Source organism: Pararge aegeria, chromosome 7 (genome assembly GCF_905163445.1).
Source record: "Pararge aegeria chromosome 7, ilParAegt1.1, whole genome shotgun sequence".
NCBI classification, from domain to species: Eukaryota; Metazoa; Arthropoda; class Insecta; order Lepidoptera; family Nymphalidae; genus Pararge; species Pararge aegeria.
Genome location: NC_053186.1, coordinates 1,491,953 through 1,509,582, shown reverse-complemented (window position 1 = coordinate 1,509,582; position 17,630 = coordinate 1,491,953). Strand labels below are relative to the sequence as shown.

Genomic DNA, 17,630 nt, shown 5'->3' with positions numbered 1-17,630 from the left:
AAATCCCATGTCATTCTTTTAATGCGGCCCAGTCGACTCTTACCTTTATACATAGCACCTTCTGCGCATGACTAAAAAACGTCAGAAATACTTGTACCAAACATCCCAGATGATATTCACTGTGTTCAATTTAGTATTTAGTCAATAATTTAGTGACATAACGTTTACTTAGTATTTAAGGGTTAAAGTTAAGTGACACTTTAGTTAAAGGTGAGAATCCTCTATTTTTTATTATTTGAAAAGTACGGGGTTATACAATTCTGATATTTTTTAGGTCATATTATAACCTCAATTGGTGGCATCATGCTTTTAAGTTCTTTTAAATAAAACCGACTTAAAAGAAGACATTATACTATTATAGTTATCAGTTTGTTTACATTACGTATACACGTCTCCTGACGTCAGGCGGACATGAGAAATGCCCGCACGATTTTCTGCAAATTTTTTTTAAAGATTTAGTGGCGTTCCAATTCAGTCTGTCTGTTTTTAAAAAGAATTTTGGATATATGGTGTAAAAGTATAAGTTTTATCTGTTTAGTTTATTTTTAACTTACTACAAACTTAACTTCTTAAACATACTAGAGGATATCTTCTAAAAGAGCATCCCCCTATTTTTTACTTTTACTATCACCATCATTTGTCGGCCGATTGGCGCAGTTTGCAGCGACCCTGCTTTCTGAGTCCAAGGCCGTGGGTTCGATTCCCACAACTGGAAAATGTTTGTGTGATGAGCATGAATGTTTTTCAGTGTCTGGGTATTTATATGTATATTCTAAGTATTTATGTATTATATTCATAAAAATATTCTATAGCTATCTTAGTACCCATAACACAAGCTACGCTTACTTTGGGGCTAGATGGCGATGTGTGTATTGTCGTAGTATATTTATTTATTTATTTATTTATTTATTTATTTATTTATTTATCATTATAAATCGGCCCACTAGAAGACACGGCTCTGCTCTCGGAGTGAGAAGGGTTTAGGTCGTAGTCCACCATGTTGGCCTAGCGCCGATTGGTGGACTTCACACGCCTTTGGGAACATCTCAAAAAATATCTCATAGAGCCACGATATTGGCATCCCCAATCAAATCGGTTTCCCTACTATACGATGTCTTACTTATGTTTCGAAGTTTCATCATCACACCAACCAATTACCGGCCCACTACAGAGAACGGGTCACCCCTCCACAATGAAAAGGGGTTAAGGCCGTAGTCCATTACGCTGGCCCAGTGCGGTTTCGTGGCCTCCACACACCTTTGAGAACATCATTATTATCATCGGTATTTTAATGTCCCACGGCTGGGCACAGCGAGCCTCAAAGCAGAGAGCAATGTACAGCATATACTGCTCAAAAGTAGATTGGCGGGATTAAGCATTTAATATAACTTTTGACGATCTCTCTGGCGCAGTAATATGCCGTATAACAACAGCGTAGTTTTAGTAGGCCCTGGTCCCATCTCCTACTGGTAATACATAATTTGGGAATTAAAAAAAAACATAGTTACTAAAGAATTTATTATGGTCGTCACTCTTGGTACATGTCTCAATTTCCCTTTAATTCTGTGTTTAGTGTGTATGGTAGCTCTTGAGATGTTTAGATAAAAGACGATTAGTTAAAGGACTTGAATCCATGGCCGTAAAATAAATAAACAAAATTAAAAAAAAAAACTCTTGAGAGTTAATTCATAACTAGTTTTTTTTATTAATTCACGCTAGCCCGTGCCTGCAGTAAACCCTTACCCCTAATCGGCACGTCTTATCCCGAAAGGAGTTATTTGAAGAGGTGAAAGCCTATTTGTTTAGAATACAAGGCTATCAGTGTCAGCTCTTCAAAATTAAAAAAATTCAAAATTCAAAATTCATTTATTTCAAGTAGGCCTAATATAAGCACTTTTGAAACGTCAAGTCTGTCTGTTTGTAGTGATTCTACCACCGGTAGAAAATGAGTGGTATTTACTATATACATACTTCAAAGAAAATGAGTGGTATTTAGCTTTATTATGTATAATATTTGTTTTAGTTGAAATATGACTACGAGTGGAACAGGACCGGTTTTTTTCTTAGGCTCTCGGGCACATTATCAAGTAAGTTACCAAAAGTCAAAAGCAATACTTTCGTTTCATAAATGCTCGTTATATGCGGTATATACTTAGATACCATATAGAGCCATGGTATTGAAATCTTTATAAAAGAGCTTCCCCTTATTATTACTTTTACTATCACCATCATTATCAATCGGCCCACTACAAGACTCGGTTCTCCTCTCGGAGGGAGAAGAGTTTAGGACGTAGTCCACCACGCTGGCCAAGAGCCGATTAGCAGACTTCACACGCCTTTTAGAACATCTCAAAAAATATCTCGTAGAGCCACGATATTCGCATCCCCACTGAAATCGGTTTCCCTACAATACGATGTCATACTTATGTTTCGGAGTTTCATCATCACATCAAACCATTACCGGCCCACGACAGAGCACAGGTCTCCTCTCACAATGAGAAGGGGTTCAGGCCGCAGTCCACCACGCTGGCCTAGTGCGGTTTCGTGGACTCCACACACCTTTGAGAACTTTATGAAGAACCCTCAGGCATGCATCATGTTTTCCTTCACCGTTGAAGCAAGTGATATAATTAATTAAAAACGCACATAACTTAGTAAAGTTAAAGTTGCGTGCGAGCTCCTACCCAATGCGCAATCACCGCTTCGGAGTTTCATAGATTTTTTAAATTAAAAAAATGGCTGCCCCCAACCTATGCGTTTTTTTAATTCATTTTAAATATTATATTAGAAGTGTAACATTATGTATTCAAGGCCAGCGACAAACTGTTACGGCCCCAGCCCTGTTTAAAAGGGCTGAAATTCAGTGTCTATGTAGCAGAGACCTTGGTCTACGCGAAATTGGTCCAACAGTTTACGAGGAGTTTGGGACTCTCTTCACCATTAGAACTGTTGGAAATTTAATAGTTTTTGCGATCTTTAATCGGGGGAAGCTTCAGCAGAAAAAAAAAGGAACCGAGAGGGAACCCAATACGGATGTTTTTTTTTTTTAAACTCCTATCACTCCAGGCTCTAGAACAACCGAACAACTTCGACCTAGAGAACGGCAACACGTCAACCGAGACGATATACAACACGTCGGTCGAGGAGCTGTGGCCGACCAGTCGCGCGGACAAACACGCGGACTTGGACCCCAACTGCAACGACGAACTTGCGTGGAATTTCAACGACCAAAATGATACTGGTAATGTTATTTTTATTATAATATTAACGCCTTTTATCCATCAACCCGAGGCGTAGGTATCTTTATGAGTCTGTAATTAGCTAAACTAGAAACAGCAACCAAATTATGTCGAACTCAAATATTTCTTTATTCCAATTGGTACATAAAGTGCACTTTTGATGCGTTGATTGAATACAAAATGTGTACATAACAGTGAGTAGTGATGGCGAAAACTACATTCGTAAACTTAAAGCCAAAGCTACGAAGGTTCAAAACAACCTTCAGACCTGAACACATCAGTGCATCTATTCATTAATATAGCTTATCATAATATATATTAGTTTATTATTTTTTTATTTATTTACAAATATGTATATATATAAAGTCAAAGTCAAAGTCAAAAATATCTTTATTCAGGTAGGGCCTACTTGAATAAAGATAGGTGGCACTTTTGATGCGTACATAAGAATTACACGGTAGTGAGATGATGGCGATAACCACATTCGTAAACTTAAAACTAAAGCTACGAGGGTTCCAAACGCGTCCTGGTCTAAGAAGAAGCCCACAACAAACTAATCCGGGTGTTTTTTTTTTTTTTGTTATCACAATCTCACAATGTCACAATTTTAAATTATTAGAAGAGCAACCTGGTAAGAGCAATAATTTACACCCAAGCTTTTTTATCGTTTACGTAGTCCTTTATACTATAATAGGACTTTTCTATAAGCTTACGTATAAACCTATAGGTATATGTATATATGTATATTTTTTATTTTATGTTTTTATTTGTCTATATTTTGTTTATGTATTCGTATGTAGTTATTAGAATGTAGGTTTATAATAATTTTACACCACCTATTTGTTCTCGCTCTTGTTGTCTCCTAATCCTAAGGCTGCCTGGCAGAGATCGCTTTTCTAAGCGAGAAGGCCGCCTTTTGTATTCTACTCAAGTTTTTGTGTTTCTCTCTATTCGTCCTTTAATTTGTCTAACTGTGTAGTGGTGTACAAATAAAGAGTTGAAATAAAATAAATGAATAAATGCTGCTTTGCGGGAATAATCAGCATGGTGGAGGTACGGTTCCCCGGACGAGCTCTGTCATGAAAAGCACCACAATAATATGACATGTATATTTAATAGGTCCTTGACATCATTAATGTGCCTAAAAAGGCTAATTTGACTTCAGTAAAATAGGAGGTTCTCAATACGTCGGAATCTTTTTTTTTTTTTTAAACAAAACACATTAGTATCGAGTGCAAAGACGAAACAATTTGCGCAAGGAATATCTGTGTGTCGATAATGAATCTACCGCTTGTCACCAGTGATATACGAGAGAACCATGCCGGTTGGGTGCGTGAAGCGCCGCGGAAAGCGGAGGTCTTCCGAGGTGCTTCTCTGCGATGGCGAGAAGCCTTCAGTGTTGAACCAGGAGTTTGATAAGAGGTACCTCCTAAGTATATTAACCTAGCTGATACTAAATTATCGTCATCTACATCTCTAAAGGACTTCAATCTATTGACAACAACCCTGGGGCTGTGGTGAGTTATGTGGTCTTATGAGAGTTTTTTTTTAATATCCAACTACAAGTTAAATTAAAAATATTTATTTCGTTTCGTACAGCAAAATAATACATTGAAATCGGGGTCATCCTAGTAAGTTACTAGTATTACTACTAGCACTTGTGGCAGGCGGCCCCGCTCTTCCATAACATAATATACAAAGTGAAATAAATAAGTAGATCAAAGTTAGATAAATCAAAATTAAGTATAATTTAATGTTATAAAGGTTAACCAAAGATAATTACAACATGTGTGTCTACTTGAGGTGCGTTTGTGTGTGTGTGTGTGTGTGGTCGTGCGCGTGTGTTTGTTTGCGTATGTGTGTAAGTGAGTGTATGTGTAAACGAATGGATGTATAAGTGTGTTATAAACGTGTGCTTGTGTGTCTTTTCCTTAGTTAGTCCTTGTCCTAAGTTAATCCTTGATTGCAATCTCACCAGCAGGAATAGCACAGGCAGGAGACAAAAATTATGTACCCCGACCGGCTGTTACCGGCTGTACCCCACTGCTGTCAAACGTCACTTTTGTTTATTTATTGTATGGAAAAGTGACGTTTGACAGCAATGATTGCAAGATTTACGCCACTCGCAAGATACGTAATCACCCTGCGGGGATATAATTCACGTGTACACCTACCTACTAAAGCACGGGAACATGGAATAGGAGAAGTTTGCCCCCGCTTATTAGTACTCATATTTAGATATTATTTCCACTTGCGAGCCACTGCTGTGAGAGTTGATAAAGCTGCGGGAGAAGACAGATTTTTTATCCTTTCCCCGGGGACGTAATTGTCTCTTACCCATGCTAGCCCTGCAGGTGCGAAGTGATGATGCAGTCTAAGGTGGTAGCGGTTAAATTTGTAAGTAATACAAAAAAGGGGCCAACATTTTTTTCTTGAACTTTTAACTTAAACTGAACTTGGACTAGTTTACAGTTATCATTAATTTCACAAAAAGTAAACACTAAATATTGATATATACTCGTATATATAACCTAATGCGTACTTACTACTAAACAAATGAATATGTAATTGTGCAATTTAAAATCGGACATTAGTTTTTAAATTGCACAATTATATATTCACATACATATTTGTAGTTCAATAATTTGTGCATTCGCTTTATCTTCGGATTGCGCAAATTCGATCACGTTTCTGATTTTCGTAGTCAATTAAAGTGTCTGCCAATTCGTTTTCACCGGAATGTGCATATTTTAACTGTGTTTACAACATCCTATATAATTCTTTTCCTGGTTATTTGTGTGAGCGTATAAAGCTATGTCTTCCGCCTACGAGACCCTTGCGGTCTTGCGTGTCAAAAAATCCTCTTGATGTCCCTTCATATAATACTATTTTCTTCCAGAAATCTTTCTCCGTCCACGCTACACACCCCGATCGGTGCACTCTTTTAAACACAATGTAAAGGAGCATAATCTATCGTTGTCATAGTATATTTATCACTGTTTACTTATTATAGATATATTTATTTATATTTAAATTATATAAATATTTATTATATTATTTTTATGTATTTTGTATATATAGTATATTCAAATGTTATTGTATTAGTATGTAGAATTTTGTTATTATTTAGATATATTAAATATACTTAGTAGTTATGAAGTATATTGTACCTTTATTTGACCTATACCACAATTAAATCATCTTACATCCTGGGGTAGCTGGAAGAGATCTCTTATAGAGACAAGCTTTCCTTTGTGCACTTCATGTATCTTATGTTCACAATCACAATTTATGGTACATAAATAATAAATAAATAAATAAAAATAAAGTATCAATTCATATCCTGATCCTGATTCAAAACCTTGCAAGGCATGCCTTTACTAATGGTTGAATTAAGTAAAGTTGTTGTCCACAGTGAAGAAAAATCGAAACCGTCCCAGCGTCCGTCCATCTTATCTTTTCTGACGTCTCTCGCCCGCCGCAAGCGACGTTTGGAGACAACGCAGGTGTATCTGCAGCACCTGGACTCCGTACTCAACACCTGCACCTACAGGGAATCCTGCAGATGCCTAGACTGTCAGGTAAGCTGTAAGCTATACATGCCACTATCAGAGAGTCTTCAACTAAAGTTGTGATGTGTGTGCGATTGTCAGTAAAGTTGTGTGATAAACGCGTAAATGTGAGGTAAACAGAATGGCAGTTCAGTTTTGGGATGGACACTCTCCGATAACCACCTGATGGATTGCCCCGGGGGAGTAGGGCAAGCGCGAGAGCTCGCCATGAGAAGAGCCCCAAGCCTCGACGACATCGGGGACCCAAGGCTCGGGGGGTTGAACTACGATTTAAGTATATGGCATCCAAACTGCGGCATCTTGTAACAGAATTTGGTGAACTTTCACGCGATAGAATAAGAAAATGTCACTAAGCTGTAAGCTATGAGCTTATCGCGTTGTGGCTCGAGGCATGTCAGGTGCCTACGCTATGAGTTAAACTGCCTCCCTAGCATTGTAAGACATTCGTCCGTTGCGATCTATTGTTACCTAGACAATGTACCTACCTACTGGCTAGAAACCTTTCTATGTCTAGATTGCCAGCAAGACTAAACTTTCTTATATTATTTTAACAGTCATATAATCCATATCTATTGTCTAATATACTTCCAAGTGCAAGTTGGTAGACTTCACAGCCTTTCAGAACATGATGAAGAACCCTCAGGGGTGCAGGTTATCTCATGATGACGATTCCCTTCACCGTCAAAACGAGTGATATTTTAAATTGCTCTTTTAAATATGACAAGGAGTACAGCTAAACTAAAAGGAATCGCATTGAGCTCGTACGAAACTTGACACGCATGAAGATTGGGCCATCTAGGCAGCTTTATTTAATACCTATTTAAATACTGTCTTTTATATAAAGTAAGTTATTTAAATACGAAATAACTGCATCTTTTAACGTTAATGAATTTAAAAACAGCACTCTTAGTACATGATTTACACGCTCGCAATCGATGATTCGTTTTCGAGTATTGAAATACTAAAGCATCAGATTAAACTGGATTCACTTTTATTGAGGTTCAAGTTTACCTAAAATTCTTTAGCTTTTGGCAGATCGAAAATATATATATATATAAAAAAGCATATTTGCAACTCTAAAATCTTATCATATATACTAATTTATAAAACTGAAGAGTTAGTTTGTTTGTTTACTTGAACGCAATGCTCTCAAGAAGTTCTGGTCCGTTTTGAAAAATTCTTCCAGTGTTGGATAGCCCATTTGTAGAGGAAGGATATAGGCTATATCTCATCACGCTAAGACCATTAGGAGCATAGCACCAATGGATAATCTTTCAAAATCGGGGTTTTTTTTTCCTTTTGAGAACTTCCGCTCCGTGCGCTAGGTACGTAAACAGTTAGTTTCGATAAAATCATGGAAGACAAAGTTGTTCCCCTTTAAAAGTTTTAAAAAAAAGTCTGCGACCGCATATGTCTATCTTTTGAAGTTGACTTATACGCGGACGAAGTCGCGAGGGACTGCTAGTAACTAATATAAGACCGATTTTTCGTTGACTGTATAGTTGGATATGCGAAAACAGTTCCTTGATTGCGAGCACTCAAATCTTGTACAAAGGCTAGTTTAATTTAATAATAACGTGATAAAGAAGGGATACAGCCGACATCGTCCAGACAGCTGCCCGCGCCGCGTGAATAGGTATATGTGACAGACTACTGAGGCCAATAAAACTGCATTTTTGAGGAGTCTACTGCATATCTGGTCCCTGGATGAGACAACGAAAATACACACATAGCCAGCCCCAAAGTGAGTGTGTTATGGGCACTAAGATGACTGATGAATAAGTAACATTCATAAATACTTATAATATACATATAAACACCCAGACACTGTAAACATTCATGTTCATCACACAAACATTTTCCAGTTGTTGGAATCGAACTTTCTGGGTCCAAATCCGTGGATTTGGACTCATAAAGCAGCGTCGCTGCCCTCTGTGCCAATCGACCGTCAAAATACAGCAATGTACAATATTTATAGAGACAATAAAATATCATGATGTTTATATGTATATTATAAGTATTTATGTATATTTTTCATAAAAATATTTATCAGTCATCTCAGTACACATAACACAAGCTACGCTTACTTTGGGCCTAAATGACGATGTGTGCGTTGTCGTAGTATATAAATTACTTATTTATTTTATTTATTTATTTATGAGTAAAACATCTAACTTTCACACTAGGATATGTATATACAAAAAAAAAGATAAATATCCCTTCTTTATCTCAACCCTTAGGTAAAAATAAAAGGCATCTATTGTCAGTAATAATTTTATTTTCTCAGGCAAATAAGCACAAAAAATTGGTTCAACGATTCAAAAAATCTATGCGTTTTATAATTTTAATGTACCTACTTACTAAATAGTGGAGCCACTTTGATTAAATTTAATCGTTATTCATATTAAAGCTTAATTTTATTGAAACTAGTCAAAAACAGCACCAAGGCGATATAATTTTACAGGATGCCCCCTAAATAGCAATCATAAACGTGGGTGTATAAAACGGTCTGCTAACTGTAATCTTCAAAATCCCAAGGTTTCTCGAAGCTTTTGACCGGCGACAATCTTATACGTGTAAGTCGGGCGGAATCTGCCAAAGCTCTTTTTCAGGCACGGTAGAAAGAAGTCGCTGGATACACAAGACCGATTGTGAAAATTTTTATGGTCAGCTGTTTCCGAGAAAGAGTTTTTTGAAGGACTTTGCCAAACGCTATTAATATAATATTAATAGTGTAACACGATACTAAATAGCGAGTCAATTCAGCCACTCGCCAGCGCAATGAATGGTTGCTGCCCGTAGTTGCTTTCGCGCCGTTACTCTCAATGAGTACACAAAGATATTGGCTCATTAAAGAATTACACATATTACATCAAACCCTTCGAAATATATGGATTTTAAAGTACTCTTTAAGGCCACCCTGTATTACACACATATTAAACGACATCAACCAAGTTGGGCAAACATTTTTTTTGCCACCAACAAAATAAAACCTAATATTATAGATCAAATTATATTAAATACTTTTGAAGTGTACTTTATAACTTTATTGCACAACCAGCTCTGTAAGCAGGTTGTTCATGACGTTTTATGTATGCTTACTCAAACTTTTAACAAAAAATATTTGTGAGTTCTCAACATGGTTCAAATTTTTTACTTATATATAACAGGTCTTGAACAATGTATGATAAATATAAATTTATTGGCTGGCATAAAACACAGCTAAAACACCTAATAAATGTTTAAATGATGTCTCTTTTAGATAAATTTGGATACAATAAATTTGCCAGATCACTAATGGCATAGCAAAAAACACTTGAATTTTTAAATATGTATTATATCTAATAACAACCTAATTACTTATGGTTGGCTGAATATATGGTGGTCTTGCTAAGGCTGTGTAATTAAGCCAATTTTTTCCCTGCCATCTGCATAGCATCATTTTGCATCATTATGGTGATAGAATTGCAGTTTGCTAAAACAAAACTATAGCTTACATATCTATATTTATACTATATAAAATATTATGATACTTTTATTGATTAGTTGTTAGTAATATTAATAAAAAAAAATCTAATCAATAACATTTAATGTCGTAAATTAGCATAACGAAAAAGAGATCTATTGAACGAATTTATCTATCTCATATTCTAAATGTGAATCTGTATCATCAGGGGTTTCTACAGTTATCATTTTTCTCTCATTCAATCGCAGGCATTTTAGACATTTCTGTCCTTTTCTCAACCAGCAACCTCTGTGGTACATAGAGTTACATTTCTCACACATTATGGCACCGTTATCAAATGGGTATAAAATCTCATTGTTGCTGCAAACTTCACACAAGTATCCCTTGCCGGAACACAATGCACAATTTGTTATGTGAGCTCTGCATAGCTCTGTAAGTTCAGTTAACTGTGTTTCCAGAGTCCCATCATTGATTGCTTGCAAGTGTGCCATACTGTATTTCTTGTTTACATCACCCAGTTGAATAGATAAGGGAGATAGAAGGCTTGAGCCTTCGCTGCAAGCACATAAATACCTCCTCATCCATTCTAGATCCTTCCGCATCTTATGTACCCATTCTAACTCAGCGATAAAGTTAAATAGTCTTGAGTTAATACTCTCAATGTCAATGTATGGTCTAGACCACGATAGATTTAACATTTGGTATGCCAATCGTGATATGTATTTCTTATCCCAATCCCAGTTATGTACTATCCTGGCAGGGATAACTGACAAGTCATTCCAATGGCAAGTTGCACAGAAATACATGCCAGTGTAGTCACATAGTCGTGGTTCATTCCACGTGTCTTTGAAAGTCAATGCTGTTCCGCATTCAGCGCACTTATAATCTTGTGCTGCTAAACCTTTTTCTGGACAAATGTTCATTTCAAACTGTCCTTTTTCCGTCATAACAACATGAGCACAAACCCTACATACGTCATCTACACATTTGTAGTGACATATGTAACCACAATCAGTACAAATGTAAGAACTCTGCACAATACTCCACACAATACCACTGCAGTGGTCACAATATTGTTTCCTATTACCAATACTAGTTTGCTGTTCAAAGTGGTGACCTTTTATAGCAACTTTAGCTCTTAACTGCCCATCGTTGTCCTTCAAATCCTCCAATCTTAAGCGTAATTCAACCAAATAACGCACTAACCATTTCCTTTCATCAGAACACTGAGGACTGTTCAGAACAAGCTCTTTACACTGGTTTATAGCTCTTTCAATCTCTTCGCGAGTCGCTGTGCTGTGAATCTTGAGCTTTTTATTAGATATCGACTTGGGAATATAATTTGAGTCGACGCTTTCGTCTGCTGACACACAACCTGACGTGGAAGACGAAGATCGGGATACTAAATCCGCACTTCTAGGGCTACAACATATCAAACTGTTTCTATATTTAGGAGAATCGTTTGCGAGCGCTGCTGCCATTTTTTTACGCGTTAATAAAGTTAATTCTATAACTTCAGCCTTGGGAAGTAGCACACGACATAACTATATGGTAATCTGAACACGGAAATTTCGTATTTACACAATTGTTGTTAAAACACTCGACTGGGGTTTATAGTTTATCATTTAAATTGTGTTCCATAAGTTATCTATATTAAATAAGGCGTAAAACATCACGCTATAGACTCATGCATGATTTTTTTCTTTGTTTTCAATAAAATTCATACAATTTACAACGACAATGATGGATATAAAAATTAAAATTGTCAGTGTCAGTTCGCATATTTTTTCTTTATTCTTTGTCATAGGGAAAAGGCAAAGGTGTATCACCGGACAGCCATGATTTCAATGTTTAATAATCATGTCTTATTTGATTGTAAGCCCTAAACCATGTTTTTAGTGTTCAATCTATCAGTTCGCATTTGACGTTTCCTTATTTCTGCAAGCGAAAAAGTCTGTTAATTACCAGCGTTTTGTGCCGCCTAGCAAATACACCATATGAGAATACAAACACTGGTACAGTGTTAACTAGAAATTCTCACTACTATAAATTACTGTTCTTTACATTGATACGGATAACATTAAAGAAGAGAATTTTAGAATAATATATTCTACTTTCGTTATTTATTAATAAAATACGACAGGATTATATATACGTTTATTATACGTGTACAGATGGGACGAAGTGTCTCACGCCTTTGTTTACCTTTGTAAAAAAATAAAAGAATGTATTGTAAGTAGTGATTCTACCACCGGTTTCGAAGGTAGACACACTATAAGGGTTTTGTTTTTCGAATTTTACTCAAGTAGGTATATACAACAAAATGTACCTACTTGACATTGCCAGATCAAGCAAAACAATTTTTTTATTCCCAGGGTCGTTACTTTGAATGTGCAGAGGAAAGTGACGAGTTCAGCTCTGATGAAGACTTCACTCCTTACAGCCAAGAAGTTGACAGCTACGGCCTCCCACAGCTGGTTGATGATGATGATGAGGTACTTTTTATACGGGCATATTACAGGCTTAAGACTAAAAGAAGGCACTTTTGACGCTTATGTTTAAGAAAAGAAAGAAGGACCTTTAAGCTAATTTATTTATTATAGTGACGATTATCTTATGTAAAAAGCTCAAGGGTTTATAAATGCAAATTAAGTTTAACTTTTATTTGTAATAATTTCTTACCTTCTGTCTGTATAGATATTTCACTTTTAGTTAAAAAATTGCATTTATTTTTTCACTTCCCTAAATAAAAAAAGAGATTTCTGAATAATTAATATTAAAATCCACAGGTGTTCATAGACCCGAAAGCTGACAACGACAATGCATCCACCGATTTACTTCTGGAAGATTCATCATCGCGTGAAGAAGAACGCACCGTTTCCGAGGTGCTGGACGATATTGAGACAGACAAGCAGCTACAGATGGAAGTTGCTGCTAGTACTTCAGCAATGTTTAATTTACTGTTGTACCATCCCTTCTCTTGTTCTATTCAGTAAATGAAAACTATAATGTACATCGATATCCATCGTAGATATGACCGGACACCGTAAAACAATGTCCCATTTTTTTCGGACTAAGTGTACGTAACTTGAACGAACGAATGAATGAATAAATGAATATACTTTTATTGCACACCACAAAAAGTACATAAAAAAATTGGTTGTCTGTAAAGTCGGCTTACTGACGATAGTTGAACGTGACAACGTCGTAAGAAAATACTGATGGAATGGTTGCATTTTTCATTTTGCATGGGACGCCTCAGAGCGAAGTAACACCGTATACGTCATGTTTTTTCGTGCGTGCAGCCGGCTCTATCGAATCATAAGACGTTGTCACGTCAAAAAAGAAAAGTATAACCAAACAACGTATACAATTTGGCGGCCTTATAGTTTATAGCGATTTCTTCCAGGCAACCAATAGCAAAGATAACAAATACAGAAACAGTTAGGTGGTGCATATATACAAATACCTATAAAATAAATAAATATATTTATTATAGTGTCAGGGGTGTCAGGTCATATCGGCGGTTAAAATCTATGCTACTCCTAACAGTACCTAATATAAAATATTTAATTATTATATGCATAGCCTTGGGGTGATATTTAAATAAATAATAAAATGATATATCGTATCCAGATAGAGGAATAGGTGGTTACGCTCTACTTTCACTTATCCTAAAGCAATAAACTTGAAGGAACCCCCTAAATTAAGCTATTTTACGTCTTACTATTAATATTGCTCGCTTGCTATAGACTAGACCGCTAATGCGTATCAAAAACAAAGAAAAAGTTAAAAAAAATATATTATTATAGACGTAGCCAGCAGTTATTTTTTGGAGTGGACAGAAAGAAATAACAACATCCAGGGTATTTGGAGGGATGGCTTCGACCCGCCATCTTTTTTTATGCAACACCCGCATACATTAAGCAATTTTGATATTCCCTGCTATAAACGTGAACAAGAAAAGTATTAAATTATATGAAAATCAAAAAAACTTACACTTTCGCATTGCGTGCACGTATTTTGCATTGTAATACTTAAAGCGACTTCTTTGCATCTGACTCTTAAATATGTTTAAAATTATCTGAATAAATCATGAGTAAATCATATTAAATATGTTCCATTTAAATATTAACTAGCAAAACACAAAATATGACTATTTACTTAGGTACATAAGACTTTAAATATTTAAATTTTAAACTAATTTGAAAACAGACTGGAGTTAAGTACATTAACATTTGTTCAGTAGGCCAGTTAATACCTATTTTCGTAGACAATAACAAAATGGCTAACATTTTTCTTATATTAAGGTGGATTAAGACGCACATCTAGCTACGGATGGGTATATTTTAAGCATAATGAGCTTGCAGTATGAATTGTTAAACTATTTAATAAGTGACCGTATTAAATTAAATATGGGCCCAGTTTTGTTTTATTTAGCACACGCGCTACTGTAAAGCTCCAATTATTATTTTGATTGTTAAAACCCGGCACCTTTGGGTATGCAGATGACAGCACTGTGACGGTTAGATACATGTCCAGTCCACGAGCTAGTGGAGAAGAAACTCTTGTGCTCAGAGAGGCCTTGGTGGAACGCGTTAATCTGGCCTTAAGCGAGGTGTCCGATTGGGGTGACACTAATCTGGTACAGTTTAATGCTTCCAAAACCCAAGCGTGTTTGTTTTCCGCCAAACAGAGTCCGTTCCCCCTAACTCCGACTTTCCGAAATGTATCTGTGCCAATCACGAATAGTATTGAGCTCCTAGGTATCAGCATTTCGTCCAATCTAAACTTTGGACAATGCATCGAGTCCAAAGCTAAAACTGCTGGCAAAAAACTTGGCATCCTCAACAAAGTTAAGCGCTACTTCACGCCAGAACAGCTTCTAACCCTGTACCAAGCTCAGGTTCGGTCGTGCATGGAGTACTGCAGCCATTTATGGGATGGCTCTGCCAAGTACCAGCTCGATGCTTTGGATTCGGTGGATCGTCGTGCTAGGAGACTCATTGGCAACGACCTTGTAGTCAGTAGACTTCAAAGCCTTGAACACCGGCGCAAGGTTGCTTGTCTGGCTGTTTTCTACAAGATACATTTCGGAGAGTGTGCTCAGGAGCTATTCGATTTGGTCAAACCATCTCCTTTCTACCATCGAACTGCGAGGCACCGAAAGAATCTGCACCGTTACGTGGTTGAAATACCATCAACACGTACGAAGCGTTTTGCTTCTTCCTTTCTGATCCGCACCGCAAAGGCCTGGAATGCCCTCCCATCTTCCGTCTTCCCTGATACCTATAATCTGGGTACCTTCAAATCAAGAGTGAATAGGCATCTTCTAGGCAAGCGCGCTTCATCTTAGGCTGCATCATCATTTACCATCAGGTATGATTGCAGTCAAGCACTTGTCTATATACTTTAAAAAAAAAAAAAAAAAAAAAAATCCTTTTGCTGTAGAGAAAGCTAAAATAACCGACCAATGGACGTAACGGTCCCAAAATACTGGAGTGCCGAAAAATGCGCACCAAAAAACAACAAACTGAACGTCCATCGCTTGATGGTATAATGATTACTATAACAAAGAATCGTTTAAATATTGTATTGACCTAATGTTAAATGATTTAGGTATTAAAAAACGTATTTTTATTTCTATTTTGAGTGAGATTGGTATTTATTTTCAATAAATAAAACTGCTAAATCTAGCAATCCACAATGAAACGCTGAATCACGTCACGTTATATGAATTTAATTTAGTACGGCTTAAACTACAGAAATCTGTGTACTTGTTATTTGGGTAAATCGAGTATTTAATGATAGCAGGCTCTCTCTGTTTTTCGACTCGGGACATTATCACAACTAGATAGGACTCAGAACCGGTTTTTGGTTAATAACCGGTAAAATACTATTTTCAAACGGTAAAATTAGTTGACCGATTTGTAAAGACCCGAAATGGTTTGTAGCGCGAGCTCAAAATTATTACAAAAAAAATATAAACCTAATTTACCTAACTGTTTAATGCCACAGAGTTAAAAGAAAGTGATACATTATTAGGTTAATTCCTAGATGAAGCGATATCGTTTAAGACTGTTACTTTATTTTACCGGTTAAATAGTAGGGTTACTGCCAAAACCGGTTATTAATTCCAGTAACTGAGGATCTCTACTTGGACACTAGGTTCGAAGCTTGTTTCCCGTCAAGAACATTTCGAACGCTCTGCACTTTAGTATCACATATATAAAGTTGGCAACATTGCTGAGTGACAGCAAACCTCCCGCCAGTTTTAAATTTGGCGCCAGTAACAAATTTAACGCTAGGAAATTAGGATTATTGCATTATTGTTCTATGTTTAACGCTACAAGTAACACGTAAAGCCCTGTCCAGATCAATATCATTTTTTTGATACGCTCGTATCGCATCGCCGTATCGTATCGATCAATCAGTTCTTAATATATGTAGGTTAACTGACATGCGAAGCTTAATACAGTTCTACGAATGAACGGTTAAGTTGAACCACAATACACTTGTTTCTTCTTTTAGATTCCCAAAACACAAGTGTCTATAGAACCATCTGTTGGCAACGCAGTAAAATAAAACGATGTTAAGAAATTTAATTTCATTTTATTTGAGATTACATAATTTTCCACAAATCATACCGTTATCATAAAAAAAGAAATTAACTAATTATCTGTTTCTTGTTAAATATTAACAAAATTTACCGATGTTTTACTTTGCCATCGGCGAAACCGAAATCTTCTCTCTTAAATTTTACAAAATCTACCATCTTTTTTTATTTATTTATTTATGTATTAATTTAAATTTAAACTATATCATATCGTTTAGTGACGGAGGTTAACAGGCACATAGTTTATTCTCGTTTTCTAGTATCGAAATATTGCAGCTTCAAAGTAAATTGGAACTTATTAACCTTGGTTTTAGAGCGCAAATTCGTGTACATTGCTACAGCCAGCGCCCAGGCGGAATTTTTGTACAATAAAAATCAGTAGTACAGAATTTGCAACTTTAAAACTAGCAGCATAAGGTACATTTTACGTTTTACGTTATGTTTCAATACTCGAACTCCACGATAGCGAGGCTTCCAAACTTCACTAGGGGGACAGTAAGATGGGTAAAAAGTTCACGGGACGCGGTTAGAATGACAAAATTATTAAAACTATGTAAAAACAAATTGTGCAATCTATTTAACTTTTAAAAATATTTATTACTAGGCCTATTTGAATGAACATGAAAAGGAGAAATAAATGAAAGTTAGGGAAATATCAAGGTAAAATCTAAATATTTTTTTAATTTTAAAAGCGTATTAATTATTGCTACTTCTGATTACTTTCAACATAATATGAC

General features: G+C 36.2%; 2 protein-coding genes across 2 annotated transcripts; one reads left to right on the top strand and one right to left on the bottom strand.

Annotated features, from left to right (window-relative positions):
* The first annotated feature begins 174 nt into the window (after positions 1-174).
* Positions 175-13,651, top strand: LOC120625141. The gene is made up of 7 exons (XM_039892103.1): positions 175-210; positions 2,024-2,087; positions 3,067-3,241; positions 4,541-4,661; positions 6,655-6,820; positions 12,653-12,772; positions 13,067-13,651. The coding sequence occupies exons 2-7, from the start codon at positions 2,031-2,033 to the stop codon at positions 13,271-13,273; spliced, it is 846 nt and encodes a 281-aa protein (XP_039748037.1). The 5' UTR covers positions 175-210; positions 2,024-2,030; the 3' UTR covers positions 13,274-13,651.
* LOC120625140 (differentially expressed in FDCP 8 homolog) lies at positions 9,072-12,013 on the bottom strand. Its single transcript, XM_039892102.1, has one exon. It carries the CDS (start codon positions 11,756-11,758, stop codon positions 10,433-10,435), a length of 1,326 nt encoding a protein of 441 aa, XP_039748036.1. The 5' UTR covers positions 11,759-12,013; the 3' UTR covers positions 9,072-10,432.
* Positions 13,652-17,630: the final 3,979 nt, after the last annotated feature.